This window comes from Lutra lutra, chromosome 11 (assembly GCF_902655055.1).
Source record: "Lutra lutra chromosome 11, mLutLut1.2, whole genome shotgun sequence".
Lineage (NCBI taxonomy): Eukaryota > Metazoa > Chordata > Mammalia > Carnivora > Mustelidae > Lutra > Lutra lutra.
This window is the reverse complement of record NC_062288.1, coordinates 2,035,282-2,061,064: the sequence shown is the minus strand read 5'-3', so window position 1 is coordinate 2,061,064 and position 25,783 is coordinate 2,035,282. Positions and strand designations below refer to the sequence as shown.

Below are 25,783 nucleotides of genomic sequence, written 5' to 3'. Positions count from 1 at the left end.
CCGAGGACTCCCATTCTGGAAAGCTTCGCAAAGTACACTCGGCGAGGAGCGGAGCACGCCCGTCTCCCCGACACCAGCCCTCCGCGGGGCGACCTCACCCCGGCCCGCAGGGAGAAGGGCGGCGGCGGACTGGCGGGGGGCGCCAGGAACGCCGGGGTGGCCGAAGGCGCCGGGAACGGCGGGGTGGCGGGGCCGCCGAGTTCCCCGGGACTGCGGGGTGGCGAAGGGGCCGGAGGCGCGCGTCGAGCAGGTGCCTGGGCGCCCGCGCGCGCTGCGCGCCCCCGCCCCCAGCCCGGCGGCCCCGGGTGCGGCGGGAGCACCGAGCCTCGTGCGCGCCGGCCCGCCCCCTCCCCCCCACCCCGCGCGCCGTTCCGGGGCGTGTCCTCGGCCACCCGGCTTCTATATAGCGGCCAGCGCGCTCGGGCCGCCCAGATGCGAGAACGGCGGCGCCGCGCACACCCCTGCTCGCTGCCTTCCGCCGTCCCGCAGCCTCGCGCCGCGCGCCTCCTGCGGACCCCCGCGCGCCCCGGCCGGACGAACAGCGGGCCCCCGCGGTGGGCGCCATGCAGCGGGCGCGCCCCGCGCTCTGGGCCGCGGCGCTAACCGCGCTGGCGCTACTCCGCGGGCCGCCGGCCGCACGGGCCGGCGCGGGTTCGGCGGGCGCGGGCCCCGTGGTGCGTTGCGAGCCGTGCGACGCGCGCGCTCTGGCGCAGTGCGCGCCGCCGCCCGCCGCGTCCGCGTGCTCCGAGCTGGTGAGGGAGCCGGGTTGCGGCTGCTGCCTGACGTGCGCGCTGCACGAGGGCCAGCCGTGCGGCGTCTACACCGAGCGCTGCGGCGCCGGCCTCCGCTGCCAGCCGCCGCCCGGTGAGCCGCGCCCGCTGCAGGCGCTGCTGGACGGCCGCGGGCTCTGCGCCAACGCCAGCGCCGCCGGCCGCCTGCGCGCCTACCTGCTGCCAGCGCCGTCCGCGCCAGGTGAGCCGGCCGGCCCCGGGCGGGGGCTGGGGCGGCGCCGCTGCGGGGATCACCTCTCGCCCCGCCGCTGGTGCCGTAGGCGCGGAAACCGGGGCCCCGAAAGCGAGGGCGCTCGCCCGCGGCACGGCGTGCAGCCGGCCCACTGCGGAGTGTTGGCTAATTACGAAGCGCTTTCGGCAAAACTAGGTCCAGGGTTTTCCGGGCAGGGAGCGAGGACACGAGGTTGTCACGACCGATGCCATACCGGGGAGCCTCCCCCCCGCTCTTGGCGCGGGCATAGCGCGGGAACGTGGGCACTGAGCGTGCGGCCCACCTCGGGAACGCGGCTTCCGTGTCCCGCAGACTGGGAGCGAGCGCGTCTACGCAGAGGATGCGGAGGGAAATGGGGAAGCTGGGAGGCGGTGCGGCCGGATTCGGACTGGAGAAGGTGGGCTGGCAGGTTGTAGGAGATGGTTGCGGTTTAAAAATGCCAACACTTACACAGACCTAGTTTGCGAAGCAGTGACACGCCTCGGGGTGCGCCAGAAACAGTAGGGTGGGAATCGGGTATTGGCATCTTTTGCATTTGGGCAACCTGACTTTCCGAAGGAAGTGACTCCCCCAAGGTCCCCCCAGAGGCAGGGAGGAACGTGGGGGCTGAACTCGGTGTGCCAAGTCCTGCATCGTCCCCCTGGCGCATCCCGTCCGCCCCGGTGCTTGGATTTCCCCAGACAAACGCCAGGTGCCAGGGCTTCAGGGAGCGCGGACTCAAAGATTTCGGGGATGGTGAAGGGGGGGTTCGTAAACCTCAGGACTGTTTGCCACTTAATCCGAGGTGGAAGGGATGAGGTCCCGTTCCTGGGAGCCTCCAGAGGACAGAGGCTCACGTTTGGCAGAGTTACGCCACTGGCTGGGCCACTGTCAGTCGCGTGGCTCCGTGAAGGACATCACGCCGATCCCTGAGAAAGCAGCGTAAATGGAGACCGCAGCTGTTGCTGCAGATCTCCAGCAGGCTTGGCCAGCCTCCCTGGGTTCTGGGAGTCCGGCTCCTGCAGAGCTGGAGGCCGCGAGAATTCTGCCCTGGCCTCCAAGGCACCAGGCTGGACAGAGTTAGTGGGCAGGCCCCCACCCTGGCCTGGCAGGAGGGAAGTCCCTTTGTCATTTTGGGTTCTGCACATTTCCTCTCCCAGCTGAGGCTCTGTCTCTGCTAGGCAGGGCTGGCTCTGGATCCCAGAGAAACAGACACCATCCCAGGATTGGTGGGAAGGCAAAATTCCTGTTGTTTAAAACATGCACTGTTTTATCACAGTGGATTTTAAGTTGCTAGGTGCGGTTGTCCCTGAGCAGTTACGTCGTTTGCCCTGTGCACTTTGTTTCTAGTGTGTTTTCTGGGTATTGGAAAAGTGATATTAGAAGTTCTTAGGGCGCTGCCCGTGTCAGTGAGCCGGGAATGGTGCTTTTTAGCTTAATAGCTACACAGTGTGGGTTGATGTGTTTTATTGTAATGTGATTAGAAGACCTAAGGTTTTACGAGACGTAAAATCCGTGGGTGTGGGGAGGTACATTTAAATGGCGGTCAGAAGTTAAGATTATCTGTTGCTTAAATGCAGAGGTTTTGTGTTTCTGCTGAAGTCAGCAAGCATTAGAAAGAAAACCTGGGCGGTTTAAGAAATTACTCAGTTCTTGGAAAAGAAATGCAAATATGTTTATTTACATACTTTTAGCATCTCCTTTGTCCCCAGTACTTCCCTGAAAAGGGAGGAAAAAACCCTAAGGTTAAAGGACATTGAAACCAAATTCTACCAATTAAGAACCGACGGTATCTGGCGCTGGGCTAATCCGTGCTGGCGCAGACGCCAGACGCCTTGGGAGCTTGGCCGCCCCTCCGCCTCCAGGGACTGTCTCTTCCCAGGTGAGGAAGTGGAGTCCCAGGGAGGAGAGGGTGTTTGCCCAGCCCCTGGTGAGCGTACTTCGCTGGGCGCATCCTGGTAAGAGCCTGTCCTCCAGCCAGCCTCGGGAGCATTCTCCAGGAGATACTGCACCCATCCCCTAGAGCCAGAGGTCTCGGCCGGCTTCCCTGGGGCTGCCACCGTTCATGAGGGGCAGGGCCCGAGGAGGGCACTCAGCACCCCCACGTGTGCCAGTTTCATGAGCCAAGCCCCTCCCAAGAGGGAGGCAGGCTGCCTGTGGAATGAAGCGATCGTGTGACCCACGCAGCCCTTCCCCATAGCCAGTCAGCCCCACCTGTAGTCCTGCACATGAAACCCCCGTGATGCTGGGGTCATTTGAACACCAGTGTCAGGGCCTCGGTTCTCTTTATTTTAGCACGTTGGTCACAGAGCGGTGTCTGGTGGTGGCGGGGGAGGGCCTCTCAAGGACCGAGTGCTCGGGCATGCACAGAGTCTGTGCAGCTCCAGGGCATTGCAGCCCGTGAGTGGACAGGGAGTTAGAGATAATGACATCTAGACCCATCATACACCACCCTACACGCCCAGAGCCAGGGGACCTGCAGCCAGGCGTGGAGAGGAGTGAGGTTTCTGGGCCAGTCTGCCTGATGGCACAGGACAGCGCGGATATCAGAATCCCTGCGGGGCTTGTGGACCCCTCCCCCAGGTGACTGTCCCCACCTGGCGCCTCTGACTCAGCAGGTAGGGTAGAGGTGTGTTGGTCCCCAGTGCGAGGAGGCTGCGCTTGGGGTGGCCTGTGGGGCATAAATCCTGGGTACCATCGCGCCTCAGGCGTGCCCCCTGCCGGCGGAGGGCGCCAGGCGCTGTGAGAACCCTTCCCTGCCCATCCCCACCACCACCTCGACTCTGAAAGGACACATCAGATTTCATTCTAGAAAGCGGGCTTCCTGGGGCAAAGTGGTAGCCGTGCTCTGCTGGTACCGTGGGACAGTACTTTATGCGGGTGTTTTTTAGGTTATTTGGAATTGCTGGATGACATTTCCATCCAGCGGGGGCTTGGTCGCCAGGGGTTAAGATTTTGAAAAGACTATTGGTAACCGCGGGTGGCCATCACACCCTTGTGTCCCTTGCACTTTCCAAGGAAACAGCAGTGAGTCGGAGGAAGACCACAGTGTGGGGAGCGTGCAGGGCCAGGCTGTCCCCAGCACGCACCGGGTGCCCGACGCCAGGCTCCAGCCCCTGCACACCAAGATAGACGTCATCAAGAAAGGGCACGCCAAGGACAGCCAGCGCTATAAGGTGGACTACGAGTCCCAGAGCACCGACACCCAGAACTTCTCCTCCGAGTCCAAGCGGGAGACGGAATACGTGAGCCTTCTCCTCTCGGGGGCAGTGGGCTGAGTGTGGAGGGACCCTTCCCACTGCGGGGTCTCATGGGGCTCCAGGTGGAAGGACATGGGCAGGGGTGCCCTGAGACCGGCAGTGTTCTGTTCGCCTGGTCTCTCGGTGCCCTGGCCTGTGGCAACTCTCTCCCGGGTCCTGGCCCTTGCTCTGGGGACCTCACAGGAGACGGGGAGCCATGGTTGGTATCATGGTGGGGATGGCCCAGCAGGTCCCTCCGTGGATGCATGGGACCCTCTGAGGCCGCGCTCCCGAGTAACCGTGGCTCCCCCACACCGCAGGGGCCGTGCCGCCGGGAGGTGGAAGACACGCTAAACCGACTCAAGTTCTTGGACATGCTTAGCCCCAGGGGCATCCACATCCCCAACTGTGACCGGAAGGGCTTCTATAAGAAGAAGCAGGTAAGTGGCAACCTCACAAGGTTCCCTCCCCCCTCCCGCCGCCCGCACCTCCCCTGACCCGCAGAGCCGCCACGCACCACCCCCAGAGGCCTCTGGTCTAACTAAAGGGCCAGAAAGTTTCCCTGAGGTCCACTCTTGGCCCCCCCACGCCCGTCCTTCCTGGGAGCTGTAATACGACTGGGGGTTCATCACTTTAGGGCAGGGTAAGCCCGTCTCTAAACGCGAACCACCGCAGTCGCTGCCGAATGGGTGAGGCCACGGGCCTCCTGGTGTCTGTCAGACCTCTCGGCCGTCGGCCATTAGACAGCAGCGTGCCGGCGCGTCCCCATCGGTCCCTTGCTCAGCAAAGGCGCGCTGAGAGCCCATCTGTGCCGCTCTGCAGGCGCCCGGAGACGGGTGCACCAGACAGGGGACCCTCTCACCCCCTCGGGCTGCTGGTACGCCTGCAGGGCGATGGGGGCCAATGTCCACCTGAGACCTGAGGGGCACAGAACCGCCCCTCCCTGCTTCTCCAGAGCACCCCCTCCCCCACATGCATGGCCTCCCTGGGGGCCTGCTGCACCCTTGTCCCTGGGCGCCCGGCCCTTGACCCGGGTTCACTTTGTGTCCCCCGCAGTGCCGCCCTTCCAAGGGCCGGAAGCGAGGCTTCTGCTGGTGCGTGGACAAGTACGGGCAGCCGCTTCCCGGCTTCGACGCCCGGGGGAAAGGCGACATTCACTGCTACAGCATGGACAGCAAGTAGACGCTGCTCACCACGTGCCCCGGGGGGCTGGGCCCCGGGGCCGCAGCGGCGTGTCTGGGGAAGCGGGAACAGACCCTGCAGGAGGGTGCAGGGGGCCCCCGACCCACCTGCGGCAAGCAGCCCTGGGGAAACAGGGCCTGGGGTCAGGTTGTCTCAGAGGCACTTGGAGTCCCTTGGAAGACCTTGGACTTGGACCTGTGCACGGTCACACCCATGCACACAGGGAAGTCCGACAGCCAGCCTTCCCGGCAGGGCTGCCACTGACTTGTCCTCACGGGCAGACTGTTGGAAACCACGAGGACTTGTGAAAGGAACGTGCTTCCCACTCACAAGTGTGGCTGGTTTTTCTCTGTAAAACGTAACAGATATTTTGATAGTCTGTGATTGATACCATTGTAATAAAGTTTATTTTCACTTAACACAAAAATGAGATTTTAAATGAGATTTATGACGTTGAAGAGTTGCTTTGGTGATTGGTACTGCTTTGTCTGTCCAGAAACGGGAGAGCCATTGGGGAAAACAGAATAAAGGTGTTTCGTCTGGAGACAAATCTAAGTAAACAGAAGAAAATTTTTTTAAAGATTTTATCTGTTTATTTGACAGAAGGAGGGACCGCAAGCAGGGTGCGCGGGAGAGGGAGAAGCAGGCTCCCCGCTGAGCAGGGTGCGATCCCAGGACCCTGGGATCATGACCAGAGCCGAAGGCAGACGCTTAACCCACTGAGCCACCCAGGTGCCCCAAAAGTTTCATTTTTAGCTACAATGTTTATTTCCCCACAAGCTGGAAAGAAAGAATTCAAGGTTCTGGGTGGCACTTGGGGACGTGGCCTCTGCCTACGTCTCACCTCTGGCAGGTGCTCCTTGGTGACAGTGTAAGGCCAGCCCCCATACCCCGCAGCCAGATACTCAAGCTGAGGGTCCCCCAGGGTCCCCAGGCAGTTAAGCCTTTCGAGGTGGAGGAGTTATTTCAATATATTCCTTTTTCTGTTTGTTCACCATAACGTGGAGCTCAGAAACACCTTACTTTGCACAAAAGACTACAAGGGCAGGCTCACCATCGGGCCACAGCCTCGGTTTACATTTTCCGTGGCAAACTGATTCCTCTCAACCAGAGTTTAGAGACAGATGTCTGCAGCACCTACGGTTCTTCTAGGGGGTGCACTGGAGCATCTGACCCTTGGGTTTTTCTTTTTCCTCCAAACACTTTACAGCACTGCGGCCGGCCGGCCTGTGGCCCTGAGCGCGCCCACGTGTGTGCCCACACAGCCCACTTCAGACTCAGGTGCTGTTGGTTCTGTAGAGAGCATGCCTCGTCCCCACCCGGTAAACGAGCACAGGCCTGGGGACAACGGAGAGCCCTGCACCCTGGTGTCTGGACATCCCCATGCACCTGGCCCTGGGGCTTACTTCCGGAGGTGGGGGGCGTGGAACAGCAGGACTCCGCCTCCTGGGGGGCGGGGAACAGCAGGACTCCGCCCATCTCAGGCTGTGGAGTTAGCAGGGTTTTCCGATGACCGCAGACAGAAGCATTTTTCCATTTCACAGTTCAAAAACGAGTTTTATTTTTTTGTCTCGCTCGTCACCTCCTCAGCACGATATAAAAGTAAAAATAGTTTCATCACCCAGCAAAGAGGGACAGCTTGTCAGGGACGCTGGAGGCAGCTGGAGAACCCCGGGCCCGCCGCACTCGGACCCGCCTCTTCTGTTTCTAAGTCACACGCACGCGCCAGACAACACATTCTCCGGACGTGTCACCCTCGTATCTGTCCTAGGCCGGATTCGCTAGGACGTGTGTCAGATAATCCTGGGCAAGATGCGAGCCGCGCCGGAGAAGAGAAGCAGGCCTTGACTGAGGCCCTCGGGCCAGGCCTGGCTGCTGTCCTTGAGGCCAGGCCTGGGTCCCACAGGTGAGCTGGAGACACCTCAGGGTGCGAGCAGGGCACGCAGCCTTCCTGGAAAACACGAAGGGGGTCTCGAGACATTCTACCTACCTGTGACCTCGCCTTCATTGTTTTAATTTGGAAAAAGGCATTTTTGAAAAGTTTGTCTTGCACTGTATTTATAAATAGTTCAGTTTTACCATAAGGAAATCCCCATCCCTGTGTTAGTGACTGACTCCGTGTTTTGCAGCGCTAGAGAAATAAACCAGGAGAGAGGAAGGTGTTCTGAGCACACAGGACCCTCCACACCTGCTGGAAACCTGCGGTTCTAGGAGGCCGACTATGGGCTCATTCCCACCTCGGGAGGGCATGGCAGCTGGACAAGTGCCCCCCGTGACCGTCTGGCCTTTGCTGCATTTAGGGGGTGTTCCCCAGGGACCTATCTTGTCACCACTCCGCTTTCAGAGCCAAGAATGGCGGGCATGGAACACACGCCGGATGGCCTCTCCTGGGGCCCTCTCTTGCCGGCCCACAGCTTGGAGGGCAGTGGATAAGGCAGGAGGAGAGGGAGGCCTGGAGTTTGGGTGGCTCCTGCCTTGGCCTTGGCGTAATTGTGCAGGTGCCTTCAAGGATCAATGACCAGCCTCCTTGCACAAAATGGCCTGTTCGGAGCCGTAACTGACCCTTTAAAGAAGCATTTGAGATGGGTCTGCCCTGCAGATTCATAACCTCTGGCATCAAGCTCCGTAGGTCTTCATAGAACAAACGCGGAGGAACATGGGACAGGCCATGGTCCAAGGTCAGGAGGGGTCCATGCCTGCCAAGCGCTAACCCAGAGGAGGGAGGGAGCCAGCAAGCAGACGAGGCCCTCGGGGGCAGCAGGTGCCAGGCGACCATGGGATGCTTGGGGTGCACGAGTTTGACGGGTGTCCTGGCATCTGGGACCCGAGTGCCACAGGCCCTTTAAAGCCCCCACTGGTGAGAGCAGCACAGAAATGAGCATGCCAGGGCGTGTGTGTCACGGGCCCTGGGAACCAGCTGCTCCCGCAGCTGTCCGGGGTCCCTGGGGTCCAACCAGCCAGACACACAAGGCAGCATGACAGTTATGGTGCTGAGGAGGGCATCATGGAAGGGGCTTCTCCACCATGGCAAGCTGTCCAGAGAGGCCTGGCTCATACAGCCGGACCCTGGGACCCAGCACTCCTCCAGACACACGCCTGACGGCGGCGCTCCAGGCCTGCACACAGCACCAGGACGTTTTAAACGGAAACACATTCCTTAGAAAGGACTGTGATGTCACCCACCCTGTTGTTGAGGTCAGCGATACGGAAAAATGCTCAATGTGGGTGAACATGAGAGCCGATGCGGTGGTACTGTGTACACACACCACGTGCCCCCACACACGCATGCACACACGGGTGCACACATAGGCACACTCATGCACACACATATACACAGGCATGAACACACACACACAAGACACACTCACATGCACACACAGGCGCACAGAAGCAGTCATGCACACGTGCACAAAGGCGTGCACACATGCACTCAACTAAAAGGAAACACAGCATAGTGCCCGCCCTGGTTGTGCAATCCTAGACGCTGGCATCCTCACTGCACCTGTGCCGAGAGCCTCGAGTGGCGAAGGCTCGCTCGCTGCTGCCCTGGGCAATGAGCGTTCACAGGCCGCCCCAACTCTGAGCAGCACAACTGAATCGAAAGGGAAACAAAGAAGCAGATCCTTTCCGTTGGAAACAAAATCGTAACTATCCCTGCAGCACAGGCTTGGAGAGGGAGGCAAGGTATCCTATTAGGAAGTAAGAGCTAGAAGCAGAAAGAGTAACAAAATGGCAAAGTTGGCATGAAGTTTCTGATGGTTGAAACCAAGAACACAGAGATGGGATGAACAGAAAGGGTAGAGCCAGGGGCTGAGTGAGCGAAGATGAAGCCGACAGCGGGCCACCTGTCGTACAAGGAGGCAGGGACCAGAAATTGCAAAATAAAGGGAACAGTGGAGAGAACTAGAGGCTGGAAGCAGGGAGGCTGAGTCCAGACCACAAACGTCCTGGCGGGGATTTACAGAAATAAGAGAGAGATCTCATTGTAAGGAAAAAACACAACACGAAAGACTGTAGGCTGATGGGTTCTACCAAATGTAGAAGGGGACACACTTCAGAAACACTGACGGAGGCGCCGGCGTGGGTCAGTTGGTAAAGCATCGGGCTCTGGATTTCCACTCAGGTCATGATCTCAGGGTCGTGGGATCGAGCCCCATGTCAGGCTCCACGCTCAGCCCAGACTCTGCTTGAGATTCTCTCTCTGCTTCTCCCCCACCCTTGCTCTCTAAAATAAATAAATAAAATCTTTTAAAATAAAAGATAAAGATAAAAATCTTTTAAAATAAAAATCTTTTAAAAACACTGGCAGATACATGATGGTGAATTTGTAAAATATCAAAACTTCGAGAGAGAAAGAGCAGGTCCCAGATGCGGAAACAAGCATGGAGCGGACTCCACAGGGTGTGACCATGACTCTGGACGCGGGAAGGACAAAGGAATGACAGCCACGGGAGTTTTACAGTCAGTCACATTGCCTTTGAAGGCAAGGGCGTGAGAAATAGTTTCAGGTGCTGGGGACCCGGGGACATGCTGTCCCGGAGAAGCACACTGATGGGCATTTTGGAGGAAGACCCAGTGTGGGAGCCTACGAGTCCTGAGGTTGAAGGCAGAAGCTGGAAGGGGGTGAACGGAGTAACAAACCAAGATGCCGGGAACGGGTCCCACGGTCAGCACTCTGGAGTCAGTGATTGTCCAGTGGCACCAGCGCTGTCCCCCGCCCCTTCACCTCCCAGGACAGCAGGCACTGTCTGCAGAGGTTTCTGACTTCACACCTGGAGGGTCCCCTGGTGTGCAGCAGGTGGACGCCAGAGGTGCTGCTAGGTTTCCCAAAACAGGACAACCCTGCCACGAGGAATTATCCCTCCCAAAATGTCGCTCGTGAGGAGATTTAGGAACTCATGGAAACCGATGTTAAGATTTGCCAGTTGGACAGACAGAAAGTTTGTTCGTTTGCTGAAAGTCAAGATGTACTTGGTTACAACAGACAAGGCTAAATGTTAGAGGGTAGAAAAGTGATATCAGAAAAAACTAGCCAAAATAAAGGAGAGCAGCTCGTACCATCAGAACAAATAGATTTTAAGCCAGACAGTGGTTAACTGGAGGTAGGGAAAGTCACTACAAGATAACAAGAGGTAAGTTAACCAGGAGTGGCTAGCTGTTCCAAACACCTATGCACCTAATAAGATATCTTTCAACAATCTTATTTGAAAATTAATACGATTACAGGAATTTTTGCCCTGTCTTCATTACTGATTGTTAAACAGACAAAAATAAAATAAAATAAAATAAAATCAGCGGAGGTTCAGGAGATCTGGGACCTCCACAGTAGCCCGCTTAGCCGAACCAAGTTACATGGGGGGAATTACAGGCGACACGTCCTTCTCAAGAACCTACAGAACACTGAAAAATTTATCACGTACCAGGTCGTAAGAAAGCCTCAGAATCGAAAGAATAGGCACTACATACATGATAGTTCATGACCATAATGTGATTACACTGAGAATTAATGATGGGAATAATCTCCCTAGATCCCCACATTTTCGAAAACAAAAAAGCACAGACATGAATAACTCAAGGTTGAAGGAGGAAGTAAGCATCTTGAAATTAAAACTCTGTGGGCCATGTTGATGACGATAACGAAGGCAAGCAAGGAGATCAAAAGAAATATACACTAGAAATACGTAGGTCAGGTAAAGAGGGGCTGAAAACCAGCTACGTGACTACGTGTGGTGCTTAGAGCAAACCCAGGGACCACACAAGCAAAGAGGTTGTAAGGAGAGGAGTGGAAAGCCGTCTCCGAGAAGACGTGAGCTCAACACAGCCAACGGTTCCTCGAAACACCCAACAAAAGAGGGAAACACCTTTAAAAAGACTGTCAAGAATCAGCAGTCACAGCTAACATTATGAGAGAAAGGGAACAGAGGAGATAAAGCAGAAACTCTACGGATTATCAGAAAACACTATCAAAACTGTGTACCATCGACTTTGAAAGCCTAAGTAAAACCCAAAATTCCATAGAAGTTGTAATCTTGAAGAACAAATCCAAAGCCTGCAGATTCTTGTAATTGTGACAACAGTTGAAGGAATGTTTAGGATATTCCCACCAAGAAAACACCACGTCCAAACGGTCTCACGAGCCCGACGAAACGACTGAGGAACAGAGCGTCCCAATCAACAAGGACTTTTTAAGAAGCTATAGAAGACCTCGATTCGTCCTACAGGAGCCATGTAACTCCACAGCCAAAACCACCCAGAGACAAAAAGGCAATATACACACCTATGGTGCTCATCGATATAAAAATCCCAAGGAAATTGTTACTAAATCAAATCCCACCGTTCATATAAAAGGTATTATGCCCTTTCCAATTTGAGTTCATTCCACGCCTACACAATAACTTAATGTTAGAAACTCTACAAACAGAGCAAATGTAACTAATGACGAGAGTCCTCAGCGCATTACTAGAAATAGAACAAATAATAAGTGAGCCAAACGCAGACCCATAGTGGGAGTGGGCGTGCACTCTCCGCCGGGGATTGTGATGAATCCTTGCAGCTGATCAGAAGGGCTCAAAGTCAGCAGGACAGAGGCAGGAGCCCAAGGGGGCGGGGGTGGGGCACAGGTGACTCCAAGTGTCACTAGTTCTCCAGGAAATTCCCACCTGGTCTTCCGGTTCCTGTGCCTTCTCCTGGAATCCAGCATCACCTCTGCCCCCAGAAAATCTTTTTTTAACTGCTTTGTTGAGATAGACTCTCCATACCATGCAATGGCCCCACTGAAAGTGTGCAAGTCCATGGCTTTGAATGTCTTCACAGATATGGGGCATTGTCCTCACTCAGGTTCAGAACATTTCCACCACCGAGTAAGAACCCCCGTACCCATGAGCTGTCGCCCGCCAGCCCCCGTTCCCTAAGCCACCCCTCCCTCCAGTCCGTCCTTGCAGCTTTCCATAATCTGGGCTTTCACAGCGTCATGGAGTGCAACGTCGTTTATGACAGGGCTGGTTCGCCAAGCAGACTCTTTTCAAGATCCCTCTGTGTTGGCGCACAGTCCTTTTCATGGGCGGGTAGTCTTTTCGTGGATGGAGACACGATATGGTGTTTATCCCTTCATCCACTGATGAGCGTTTGGACGGGTCCACCTTTTAGCCATTACAAATAATGCATCTAGAACATAACTTTGTGCACGAGCTTTTGAACAGACATACGTTTCACGTATCTTGGATATATTTCTAGAAATGGAATTGCTGAGTCCTATGGTAAATCGGGACTGGAACCCCAAAGCTGCGTGAGAAGGAGGTGCATGAGAGGGACTTCAGAAACAGGGAGGGAACATTCAGTCCCCGTCCATGGCAGCCACCATCTTCCCGGGGCGGGGGGCATTTATTCTCATTACATCTGTACCATGCAGGCGGGTCGGACGACACAGCCAGCTCGACAGGAATTCCCAGCCCCATGGCCACGTCCCACTCCGGTCCCAGCCTCTCCACCTGACTCTCCCTGCGCGTTTACACAGACTCAGAGCCCTCCTTCAGCCTCCTGTTAAGTCACTTGAAAAAAATGCACCTGCTACGCATTTCAGGTTTGCATTTTCCAGGCTTTATTGCCCCCTGCTCTTTAGAACTGGAAACAGGGAGCTTCGAGGAGCTACAAATCAAGTATTTACACCCGGTGCGATGTGACAGGTTTCATGATTTACAGAAAAACACAGCACACAGGCTGTGTCGGAAAAATACATGTACAGTGAATAAATAAGCTACAGATTTACGTGTCCACCAGCAGGCGGCGTATAAAAGTGGTTCCCACACATATACATATATATAGACAAGTGTGTATGATTTCCAGACTATAAATACGCTATGTACTTAAATATTTCCTGTGAAGGTACGGAGGAGAGGACGTGCTCTCAGCTGTGCACGGCAAAATACTGATTGCAGTTGGGGTCGCCTCTGACCTCCACAGATCCCGGGATCCTCTCCCCGCTCCAGGGATAGACACACCAGCAGAGTCCCCGCTGGCCGTCCGTGGCGGTCCGGCACTGCAGAGGCAAGACAGAGCGCACGGTCAGGAGCAGCCCCGTGGAGCTGGAGGCGGCGGAGCTCGGAGCACAGTGACCTTGGCCGGGAAGGGTACGCCCAACGTGCCAGCCCCCCCTCCCCCGTTCTCCCCATAAACTAGAGACGAAGGCCACGGGTCCAGTTGATAGGACATTGTGCATGTGTTAAACGGCCTCGTGTGAGCACAGCTGTCCGGCTTGTGGCCCCGACAGCAGGGAGGGAGCATGGCCTGTGTGTGGCCGCCATCACCTCGGACTCCCAAGCAGACTCCTCCTCAGGAAACCACGGCCTCTACCTGTCCTCCTCCCCTGGCTATACACATCCCCAGACCCCGCGTTTCACTGAGTCCTAAAGAACGCCTCAAAATTAAGTGTTTGGTTTGGCTTCGATCTCTCTCATTATCTGCCAGGCTGGAAACGCTGCTGTGTTCCACTGAGCGGACCGTTTGCTTCCGTGGGGAGAGAGCACTACAGAGGTCCAAGGAGACACTCGCTTTCCTAAGACGACCTACCCCCTTCCTCTGGTGGGACAGACGGGAAACAGCTGGAGCATGAGGGACCGACCACCCACCCACCTGCTCAGGCTTGCCGAGCAGCAAGGTCACACTTGAACCCAGAGCCCTGGCCAAGCAAGGGGTGGGTCCCCTGCTGGCCATGACCACTGAGCTGGTCTTCAGGCTCCCAGGGGCTGCCAGTCCGTGACCCCGGAGGGGTGGCCCTTACTTAATATGGTCGGCTGGGGGCTTTACAGTGCGTATTTGGGACTGGACGCCCTGTTGGAGGCAAGGGTGGCCTTGCAGGGATGGGCCAGCGGGGGCCGTCCCCACAAGGATGCCCTGGCAGGGTGCGCACCTGTCTGCTGTGATAGAACCCGTTCTTGTTGCAGTTGGGCAGGTAGAAATTGTTAAGGTGTCTGGGCGACTGGTGTTCCTCGGCCAGTTGTGCCAGTATCCTGTGGAGCTCTCGCCGGCACGGCTCCTGGAAGAGCGTTCGACATTGTGATAAATGACAAGGATAAGTGAACTGTCCACCTGAACAGGACTGGTGGGAGAGGTTCCATGGGGGCTCTGGGGGCGGGTCAGACCTGCCCGGGAGGTGAGGAGGGAGTTAGTGTCTGCAGGAGTTGTTGAGGTGCATGGGGGGCACACCTACCCGCCCCGAACGTTGGCTGAACACCTACAGGGAGACCGGCGCTCCCCATCCCCCGGGTGCTCCCCTCCACCTCTGCCCTGTCTGACAGCAGTCTGACGGCGAGGAGGACCCAGCCCTTCCAGCAGCAGAGACTTTGACTGTGAACCTCTTTCCTCTATGCCATTAGGTCACAGAAGCCAGATGAAGCAAGGATTAAGGCATCCATCCGGCTACTTGGAGATGAGAATGAACTTTTCCCCGTCAGGCACCACGTGCAGACAAAACCCTGAAGTGTCCGGGAAAATGGTCAGACCCCCACTGTTCCGGGGCTCATGCTTGGGGGGACCATTTTCTCTTTTTCCTCACACGACGCGCCCATCTCCGCAACTTTGATTCTCGGTCGCCCTCAAGTGGTAGGATTAAAAAGATGGGTGGAAGCGCAGGAGACCGCGGAGTCAGCGGTTACTGGGGACAGAGTCTCCGGGTGAGAGATGAAATAGTTCTCGAGATGGATGGCAGCGATGCCTGCAGAATTAGTGCCACAGAACTACACTGTGAAACGGTTCAAGTCATAAATGTCACGTTATGCAGACGTGAGCACCATTTTGAGAAACGGGGGAGCAGGGGCCTAGGGGAGCTTTGGGGCCGACAGACTCGTGTCTGAAGCCGCACCGCGGTGGGGCTGGCTTTCCACCAAACAGGCTCCCCTCTTCAAAGTCCCTGCGGGAAAAGCTGCTCAAGGAGGATGTGGAAAAGGTCTGTCAGGCCTCGGGGAGGAAGGTGTTCACCCCCATGCCTTCCGGACCCGGGGAAGCCCTCACCTTCAACTTGTCGGAGTCTGTGTCCGAGGCATATCCAGACCTCATGGTCTTGTAGGTACTGACTGTGTTCCAGAGGACGGGCGTGTCCTCCTCGGATGGCGCCATCAGATGGAAATTCTCCAGGAGCTGCTCCTGGGTGATCTCAGAGCTCTCCGACGACTCCTTGGCATCTGACAAACACAGCACGGCAGACCCCGTGAGCCCTCCCCGAGCTTCTGCACCTGACCCCTGGGAGCGACTTCCTCTCCCGAGAATCCAGGCGGGGCTAGAAGGGTGGTCCTGTGGACCCTGGGTGAGGCCCACTTGACCTTCAACAGAGCTTCCGACGGTGTCCAGGGAATCAAGTGACCCAACAGCAATTTTGCAAGCTAGGGGGGGAGGGTACCCTGTGTGTTTGTTTCTAAAGTAGCAGGAATGTGAAGCCACTTGCACATACATTTGCATTTGGTGTGTGGACAGAGTCACAGACAGCGGGCTTTCCTGAGGGGTCCTGGGGATCCAACTCCTTTAAGGACCACTGAAGATGACCACATTTTACTGATTCTGAAGACAGAGAACCAGTAGGAACACTGCCCCTCCTTGCAAGGGTCACGCTCTCTGGCAGATTCCCTACTAGGACACAGAACGACAGGATTCCTCCCACACGGACGCAGGACAGGGCAGCCACTGGCCCGGATGGGGAGGTAAGAAGAACGGGTGGAGGGAGAGGTATTTCCCCTTCTTCCCACTACAAGTAAATCCCTGCGCATCTCAGCAAAGGTCTGACTGTCAAGTCCTTAGGGGAAGCACGCACACCAAACAGTTTTTCTCTGGCATGAATGCAAGTGAAGTTTACAGGCTCTGCTCACACATGCTCTGTAAACAATTGACAAACTCGGGCTGTCTCCACAAGAGTCCATTACAAAGGACATTCCAAACGCTTGCCCTGGGGCGGGAGGGATCCCCATCCCAGGCCTTCCCAGAGGCTCAGCCCTCTGGGGCCACCCACTCAGCAGCAGAAAGGAGGGCCCGCCCCCATGGCCCAGGGACTGCCAAGGAAGCCCCTGGGCCTCCCTCTTCTCTCAGGCATCTGGGCCCTCTCCCCAACTCTCCCACCAAGTTGTGTGAGCCCTCCCGCCTCACGTCCCCTCTCCTGGGCACCTGCCCCTACAGGACCATGAAAAGATGGGGCTCATCTAGGTGACCGACGATCTTTTCCCCTCCAAGCTCTGGACTTGGGTGGGTTTGCTTCACACTGGCTATCCCTCCCCCCGCAATCCGTCTGGGGCAGGCACGGGGGAGGGGGCGGCGGGGAGACCCCGTGGGGCCTACGGTCCTACCTGCTTCCGGATCGCTGGGCCCGCAGACGCCTTGGCCTCGGATGAGCGCGTGCAGCGGCCGGGGCTCCTCTGGCCTTGCTCGGCAGCTGAGGCCCGTGGCGCAGCGCGCAGTGACCACCCCGCAGGCGGCGCCCTGTGGCAGGGCGCACATCGGGCAGCAGCCGCAGCTGGCGGGCGGGGCGGCCTCAGCGCACGAGTCGGGTACCGGAGGGCAAAGCGCGAGCTTCTCCGCGGAGCAGGGCGCACAGTGCCATGGCTGGGGGGCGCCCGCCGTCGTCCCCGGCTGGATGGCCAGCAGGAGCAGAAGCGGCCAGGCGCAGGCAGCGGGGAGCTCAGGCATCGTGGAGCAGGGGCGGCGGACAGAGGCCGGTGCTGGCGGGACCTGGCGAGCGAGCGGTGGCCAAGTAGCCGGTGCTGGAGAGGCAGCCGATGCCAGACGCTCGAGGCTCCGATACTCGCTGGGAGCCGCGCGCGCCTTATAAAGGGTGCCGACCGCCCTCCCCCCCCCCCCCCCCCCCCCCTGAACGCGGGGTTAATGATTGCCGGCGCTGCGAGCAATCGGTCGCTGGTGTTCAAAATAAGTTTGGGGGGAAAAAAAAGTTTGTTTTGCTCCAGCGTCCGAGGGCCTGCGCAAATGGTGGGCGGAGGGAGGGTTGCTGGTCCAGGTTTCTGACTGTGTTTGTGCTGCTCCGGCTCCCACCGGGAGCCAAAGTGCAGTTCTAACCGGGAGTGCACAGCCCGCTTGTTTTGTTCAAGGGACATCCCCCTGCCCAGCCGTTCGCGGGCTCCTCCTGAACAGCCCCAGGGACAGCTGGAGAGATGGGCTGGGCAAGGCCAACCCCCACCACGGCTGGTTTTCAAAGGGGGAAACCAAGGCCCAGGGAGAGGAAGGGAGGCACCCCTGGCCAGTTTTCAGTGGGGCAAAGCCCTGATTTGCTTCTCCCTCTGCAGGCCGAAGTCCTCCAGCCACGGACCTGCACACATCACGGCCTTTCCCAGGAGGGAGGGTGGAAGGAAAGGGACAGCTTCCCCCCCAGGGCTGGAGCCAAGCCCCCCAGTGTCACCGAAGCCTCCAGAGACTGACCGTGTCCCTGTCTTCCAGAGAAGAGCGGGACTCGGTCCATGCAGAGACGGGGCCAGGGCTGCACCATGGAACCCAGACCCCAGGCTTCTTCCTCTGACTTTCTGGTTCAGACCCAAAAAAAAAATTTTTTTAAGATTTATTTATTTTAGAGAGACCAAGAGGTACTGGGCAGGGGCTGTCAGAGGAAAAGAGAATCTCAAGCAGGCTCCCCGCTGAGCTCAGAGCTGGACACGGGGCTCGATCTCACAACCCTGAGGCAATAAACCAAGAGTCAGACGTGCAAACAACTGAGCCGCCCAGGCACCCCATCAGACTAAATTTCTATCAGGAGCTTTTTTCTTTTGTGAAATTCTTGGGTATTCTTGGGTGTCTCGGGGGTTATTTCTTGGATATTCTCTGGCGTTGCAAGAAAAATGTCACTGTACCTTTAAAGGCAGTGGGAAATGGGCCTTCTCGTCCCTGGGACATACAGGTGCCCTTGTGCACTCCCGGTCCCTAGAAACTAGGCAGCCGTTCGTTCACAAGAAGGAAGAAGCTCCACACTTACTAATGGAGAAAATCTCCAAGATTTGGTGAAAATTTGCAAGTTAAGTATAATTTCCAAGTGAAGCAAAATGAGGAGGTACAGGAATGTCTGGGTGGCTCAGTCCGTGAAGCCTCTGCCTTCGGCTCAGGTCATGGTGCCAGGGTCCTGGGATCGAGCCCCACATCGGGCTCCCTGCTCAGTGGGGAGCCTGCTTCTCCCTCTCCTTCTGTCCCTCCCCCTGCCCTTGCTCTCTCAAATACATAAATAAATTAAATCTTTTTTTTAAAAAATGAGGAGGTACAGAATATGCAGTTTGTGTCCAAAGAAAGTTATACGAACATACATGTCAGCATGTTTCTAAATTTATGGACTATCTTGGGAGGAATACATAAGAAACTCATGCCAGGGCCTCCTTGGTGGGGAGGGGTGTGAAATCAGGGAAAGAGGGAGGACCAGTTTGCCCCATGCTCACTGTCCTCCTGCTGGATTTGTATTATCCGGTAAATGCTACAGTATTTCGTACGCTCGTAACTTGTGTTATCCTTTCTACTCTCCATCTCAAGAGTAACCCCGTAACAATGAATTTACTCGCTCTGTTTGCAGCCGCCTCACCGGGCTGCTGGCTTGGGGTAACACCTTGGTTTCTGCTCTGTTCTGAACCTGACCCCAGCTCTAGCAAATATGAAAACAAGGTCGGCGGAAATCATTGCAGTTGGAAGTTCAAGGTCATGTTTGTCATTATTTTTACAGAGTAAAGGTCAGTGTCTGGTTAAAGAGGCCACCAAGGTTTTTGACTGGCTGAGCCTTATTTTTGGTGTAGGTTCCTAAATGATTTCATTTCCAAAAGAAGAATCTGTGCTCTGAATTTCCTCTGACTTCCTCCATTTAGGATCTGGGTGTCCACCTGAGATGGTCCCTTAATGACGCACAAGCAAAAGGGCATCATCGGGTAAACATTCAGGGCCTGCATTCTGTGTGTGGGCCGGTGCCCGCCCTGGACAGTTCACCCTGTTGTGCACTTGCCCGGTGAGGCCCTCACCCCCACTCCAAGTCTCACTTGTTCAGCACGTAGTGGAAGTTCCTCTCCATGTAAATCAATTCCCAAATGTTTCCACTGTTTGCCTCACAGTAGCCACAAACCAAAGCCCGGAGAGAGCGCTCTCCCCTTCTCTGGCCACAACAATACAATGGGACTGTTCCTCCTGGAGACCTCTTTGGGCCGTGCCTGTCTGTCCGTCCTGGGGGTGGCTGCTCCTGAGTGCATCTGTGAGTCCTGGGTCCTGCTACCCCTGGTGCCTTGCCTTCCACACCCCCAAGTCCGTGCCTCAACTTCCATGACCCCCAATCAGAGTCCCAGTCATCCCTCCTAGGCACTACAGGGCGCCCCTCCTCACTGGAGTGTTGTGCCTTCAGAGCCGTACCTGCCTCCTCAATCCTGTGGACTCCTGCTCATCGTCCAGCCCTGGTGTCCCCACCCCACCCTGGAGAAAGTCACTGCCACGTCTCCTGACGCCCTCCTCACTGTGCTTCCTGCCATGATCTCCAGCCCCCTCCCCTGTCCACCTCCCTCTGCACCACCATCCCGCTGTCCAACATCCACTTCCTAGGCACGTTCTTCCAGGGCTCTCCCTGACCCCCTCTGAAGCCACCCCTCGGAACAAAGGGCCCTTCCTCCCAGCACCCTGTCCTTCCCCCACAGAGGACATGCAGAGCGTGGGAGCCATTCTCACAGCTTGCGGCAGGTGCGGCCCGGGTAAGGGGGACAGGCTAACCCACAGCCCCATGCTGCCTGGCGGGAGAAGCGGGCACCGATTATAAGCTGGTGCTGGAGATAAGTGCTTTCCTGGAAAGTCCAGAGTGTGGTGGCAAACAGCAGGACAGAGGGCACTAAGCCACGCTTCGGCACTTCCCACAGAAGCTGCCAGCCAAGGCAGGTGCTGGAGGGGAAGCAGGGCCTTCCAAACAGCAGAGGACGGGCCATGGTGCAGACGAGTGGGTGAGGCAGGGGACGGGGAAGCGGGCCGTGTGTTCAGGGAAGGACCCAGCGTTCTTCTGCCTGGTTGCTGGAATGACAGCAGAGGGAACAGGTGGGAAAGGCTCTAGATACGGTGCCACGGGAGGATTTAGGCAGGTCCAGGGGTTCAGAGGTCAGAAGGGAGCTCAGGAATGATCCAGGGGGCAGGCCTGCAGACCAGAGACCAGTGCTGAGACCATCCCGCTGATGTCCTTTCAGGCCGCATCCTGGGACAGAGTGCAAGCCAGCCGCACTGGAGACGCAGCCCTGCTCTCAGAGATCTGATCGGAGAACAGTCCACGCACACGTCCACAAGTGTCTCCAGGAAGGAAAGGGCAGCTGGTTCGGGGAGGGGTGCTGCTGGAGGGAGGGTCTGCGGGGCTGGAGCTGAGCAGACACAGCTGGAGGGGGGACAGCCACCGCCCAGCGCCCTGTCCCTCGGGAAGCAGGGCACAGTGTCTCCACGGACCGTTTCCTGGGCTTGGTTCCATTTTCCCAGTGTGGGTCTGGATTCCCAGAACTCCTGCTGCCCTTTCTCCATCCCTTGGGAGCCACTGAATGTCCTCTTTTCTGAGGAGCCTTGCTGGGGGTTCTTCTGTGTCTCGAAAGCGTGCGACACGCCAGACCGGCCGTGCTGAAGGGCCAGGTAAGCCTGAGCTTGCCTGGGGGTCTCCCGCCAGGCTGGGAGGGCAGAGTGGGGCTCACAGGGCCCCCACACCCTGCACAGGACACTGATGGGGGCCCCCCCCGCTCAACTGACCAATGATGGAGAGCAGGGGTGGGGGGCTGGGGAGCCAGGGTTTCACGGACCTACTTGGCCCAAATCGAAACCTGCAGGCATCTGATTTTGGGGTGGGGGGCCACCAACCATCAGCTCAGTGGGATTCAGGGCTGTACTGGGGGGACAGGATGGAAAGGTGGTGTGGGGGCACAGAGGGGACGTTTTCTGTCCCGAGTATGGACTGTGTTACATCTACTCGGCAAGAAGGAGCATCAACCCTGGGGAGCCCCAGCCACAGAGAGACACCCACTCCGCCTCCCGGGGTGCACGCTATGCTTGCAGAGGAAGGCAAAGCCCTGCTCCTGGCTTGGACAGGCAGAGCCAGTGGCCCACAGCTGGCAATCCCTCCGCGTGACCCCAGGGGCAGGCGTGACTGTGCCCAGCGTCTCTGCCAGTTCCTTCCTAACTCCGCACACGCAAGGGCCCCTGGCTGCCGGAGCTGCTGGGCCAGGGGTCACCTGCTGTGCGGAGGGCTGTGGGGGGGCGGGGAGAGGGGCAGGTTGGGGAGGTGCGGGGCCTGCCCGGCTAGTCCTCCTGTGTTGGCACCTTGGATCTCCATGTCCTCATACCTCATACCTCATACCTCATACCACGCCCTGGGCCTCCATTTCCCGGCCCTCAAGAGGGCACTGGGAGCCCTGAACAAAGGGGTCGTCACCTCCACCACCCTGAGCGGCACCCTATGGGCAGAGACGGGACATCTCCAGATGATGAAACCTCACAGGCCCTCCCATCACAGGTGGGTCTGTCCCGCCCACACACCGCACACCACTTTCTTACCAGCAGCAGCGGGATGTTGGGCAACCAGAGCTCTAAAAAACAATGCCAGGGTCAAGGGCGAAGTCAGACCTTCAAAGGGAGGGAATGCTGTAATCCAGAGGCCCCTCGCAGGGAGGGGAGCTGTTTTTACCCCGGGGGGGGGGACACAAAGATGTTGTGTCCTCGGTCAACATCAGGGGTGATGTAAATTCCTGCAAGCCCAGGCGCCCCTGCGGTGGCTGTCTGTCCTGTCTCGTGGCTGCCCCTTCCCCAAGTGAGGAAGGGCACGGTCCTCAAACCGAAGGCACGCCCACTCCCCCTGCTAATCCCCCTCTGAATCCAAGCGGGGAAGTAGCCTCCCTGCTGTGGATCGTGGATCGTGGCCACACAGCCCAGATCCTAGACCAGGAGCTTGCTGGTGTGCAGGGCCAGGGCCCCAGGGGCGCACCCAAGAAAGGACGGGAAAAGGACATGGCTTTCCATGACGGAGGCCACCCGACTGCATGCACAACCCAGGGCGCTGTGGGGGGTGGTGTACCAAGTGCCAAGCACATGGGGGCGCCCACGTGTGTTCATTTCCTTGACCTTGACCTGACCCTATGGCCCCAGTGTCACGGCTTAGCCAGCCTCACGTCACCTGGGGCCAGGGAAGAGAGGCACATTCACAGCCCTACCCAGTCCCTGACTGGCGAGCTCTGAAACGAGTGACCAAGCTCCCGCGGGACCCCGAGGCCTGCTCAAGCTTGAGCTGTGGGCACCGCAAACCCTCCTCCACTCCTGCCGAAGGCCGGCCTGCGAGAACCAGGTGCACAGCTGGGGAGGGGTGATGAGAGGCACGGCGGCCAGTGGGTGATGGGCGGGACTCTGCAGGAGCTGACGGACGCCCACCTCGGCCTTCGAGCTCCCCAGTCGGAGTCCCACGAGCTGCTACGCCTCTCCTCTGCCCCGAGTATAAAGGAACAGGTGCAACCAGGAGCATTTGCCTGGGTCCCTGCTTGGCTCTCAGGCAGGTTGCACGTTGATGATCGTCCCCGGGAGGTGAGACCTGCGCTCTCATTAGATGGTCAGGAGAGGAGCATGTGCTCCACATTCTGCCCCACGACCTCCAGGGCAGGGTTGTGTGGAGGGGGTCCCCGTTCTGATGCCTGACCGGGGGCTGCTCTCCACACCTGCTCAGTAACATGTCTACAGCCCCATTGGCCAACCTCCATATGGCCAGGATCCCCTTCCAATGCAACAAACCACCATGGGGCAGTACGGCCTCTGCCACCCCCAGAGGCGGCACCAAAGGACTGCACTGGTGCCCACCAGGGGGCGACACAGCTCTGCCAGTCTGTGAGCCACTCAGCAAGGATCCTGCGCAGAAAAGGGGCGGGGGTCGTGTCCCCTACGTCACAGCGCGGACGTCCCGGGGGCGTCTCCCCTACGTCGCAGCGTGGGTGGGATCTATGACATGGGGGGTGCCGTCGCCCTGGTCACACCACAAGAGGCATCACGTGCTCCTCCCCCATTTAGTGTTGATCGTATCTTGGTTTTGGCCATTCTAGTTGGTGTTTACTTACATCTCCTCCTTTTAACTCGCATTCCCCAGATGACGTATGATGTGGAGCAATTTTTCATGTGCTTATTTGCTATCTGTTTTTCTTCTTCGGGACTGTTTCCGTTAAGGCCTTTGGCCATTTATTAATCAGGTTGTTTGTCTTCTTGCTTTTGAGTTTTAAGAGTTCTCTTAACATTTAGATGACAGTCCTTTATCACATTCATCTTTTGTAAATATTTTCTCCCAGTCTGTGGCTTTTCTTCTATCCTCCTTACATTTTCTTTCACAGATCACAAGTTTTAAATCATACTGATGTCCAGCTTCTACACTTTTGCTTTCACGGATCATACATTCAGCAAAACTCATCACCGTACCCAGGGCGATCTGAGTTTTCCCCCTGTCGTCTTCTAAGAGTTGGCAGCTTTTCATTTTCCACCTAAGTCTACGACCCATTCAACTTACTTTTGTGAAGGCTGTAAGGTCTGTGTCTAGGTTCATTTCTGTGCATGCAGGCGTCCAATTATTTCGGTGCCATTTGTCAAAAGATAATCTCTCCGTTGTATTATATTTGCTTGTCCCAGACCACCTGACTATATCTATGTGGGTCTATTTCTGGGCTCTCTAAGCTGTTCCATCGCTGTGTTTGTCTATTAATTACCAACATCCCCTCTACGCTATAGATTCATGTCTTACAATACCATAGATTTACAGTAGGTTTTGAAGTCGGGTAGCATCCGTCCTCTCACTTTGTTCTTCAATATCATCTTGGCTATTCTGGGTCTTTTGCCTCTTTTTTAAACTTGAGGATCTGTTTATGGATATCTACAAAATGATGTACTGCAGCTTCTACTGGGATCACCCTGAGTCTCTAGATCAAGTTGAGAAAAACTGACCTCTTCACAACATTGAGTCTTCCTATCCATGAACGTGGGACAGCTCTCCATCTACTCAGTACTTGCGTGAGATCATCCATCAGTCTGACAGTTTCTCATACGGGTCTTGCACATATTTTGTTATACTTATACACAAATATTTCATTTTGTGAATTTACATTTTCAAATGTAAGTCTTTAAGTTCAAATTCCACTTATTCATTGTTAATATGTTCAAAACTGTTTGACTCCATATCCTGGTACCCTACAACTTCACTTTAAGCACTTCCTAGTTCTAGGAGTTTTTTCACTGATTATTTTTGTCATTGGCGAAGACAATTTCTGGACTCCTTACCAGTCAGTATACATTTAATTTCCTTTTCTCATCACATCAACTAGGACTACCACCATGAAGTTAAAAAGCACTGGTGAGAGGGGACAACCTTGTCTTGTTTTGATCTTCATGGGGAATCTTCAAGATTCTCACCATTAACTGTGATTTTACTTAGTTTTTTTTTTTTAAGATTTTATTTATTTATTTGACAGAGAGAAATCACAAGTAAGCAGAGAGGCAGGCAGAGAGAGAGGAGGAAGCAGGCTCCCTGCTGAGCAGAAAGCCCGATGTGGGGCTCGAACCCAGGACCTGGGATCATGACCTGAGCCGAAGGCAGCGGCTTAACCCACTGAGCCACCCAGGCGCCCCAAGGAGCCTGATGTGGGACTCGATCCCAGGACGCTGGGATCATGACCTGAGCCGAAGGCAGAGGCTTTAACCCACTGAGCCACCCAGGCGTCCCTTTACTTAGGTTTTTATAAGTATTCTTTATCAAGTTGGGGAAGTTCTCCCGTCTTCATAGTTTGTTGAGTTTTTATGATGAATACATATTGGATTTTGTCAAATGGTTTTCCTACCGCTATTGATATGATCATGCAGTACTTCTTCAGCTTGACGTGATGGGTGACACTGGATGATTTTTAACTCCTGAGCCAGCCTTGCACACTTGGAATAAATCTCAGTGGGTCATGGCATATCATTATTTTATATATTGTTGGATTTGATTTGCTAATATTTTGTTGAGGATTTTTTCATTTATGTTCATGAAAGATCTTGATTTGTAGTTTTCCTTTCTTGTAATGTCTCCATCTGTTTTTGGTATTATGGTCACGCTGGCCTCAAAGGATCAGTTAGGAATCAGTCCCTCTGCTTCTGTCCTCTGGCAGAGATTGTAAAGGATCGGTATAATTTCTCTCTTAAATGTTCAGTAGGATTCACAAGCAAACCTGGCGCTTTCCGTCTTGGAAGGTATTTTGATGGTTTATCTTTACCAATGTTAATACACTTAAAGCAGTACTTGTGCTACGGTGTTTTGTGCTTATTTGATCAGTAATGGAATTTACAGGGTTTTTTTTTTTCTTTTCTGTAGTGGTTTACAAAAAGTACCAGTCATTAGCCTCTTACTTACAGCCTGAGGTCAGACCTCA

The 25,783-nt window shown here is 56.1% G+C and overlaps 2 protein-coding genes across 2 annotated transcripts; one reads left to right on the top strand and one right to left on the bottom strand.

Moving 5' to 3' along the window:
- The first annotated feature begins 442 nt into the window (after positions 1 to 442).
- Positions 443 to 5,829, top strand: IGFBP3 (insulin like growth factor binding protein 3). Its single transcript, XM_047695729.1, has 4 exons — positions 443 to 972; positions 4,000 to 4,226; positions 4,541 to 4,660; positions 5,277 to 5,829. Exons 1-4 carry the CDS (start codon positions 564 to 566, stop codon positions 5,400 to 5,402), a joined length of 882 nt encoding a protein of 293 aa, XP_047551685.1. The 5' UTR covers positions 443 to 563; the 3' UTR covers positions 5,403 to 5,829.
- Positions 5,830 to 12,979: 7,150 nt separating this feature from the next.
- IGFBP1 (insulin like growth factor binding protein 1) lies at positions 12,980 to 17,191 on the bottom strand. Its single transcript, XM_047696113.1, has 4 exons — positions 16,727 to 17,191; positions 15,408 to 15,577; positions 14,308 to 14,433; positions 12,980 to 13,437 (listed from the first exon to the last, which is right to left on the bottom strand). The coding sequence occupies exons 1-4, from the start codon at positions 17,064 to 17,066 to the stop codon at positions 13,306 to 13,308; spliced, it is 768 nt and encodes a 255-aa protein (XP_047552069.1). The 5' UTR covers positions 17,067 to 17,191; the 3' UTR covers positions 12,980 to 13,305.
- Positions 17,192 to 25,783: the final 8,592 nt, after the last annotated feature.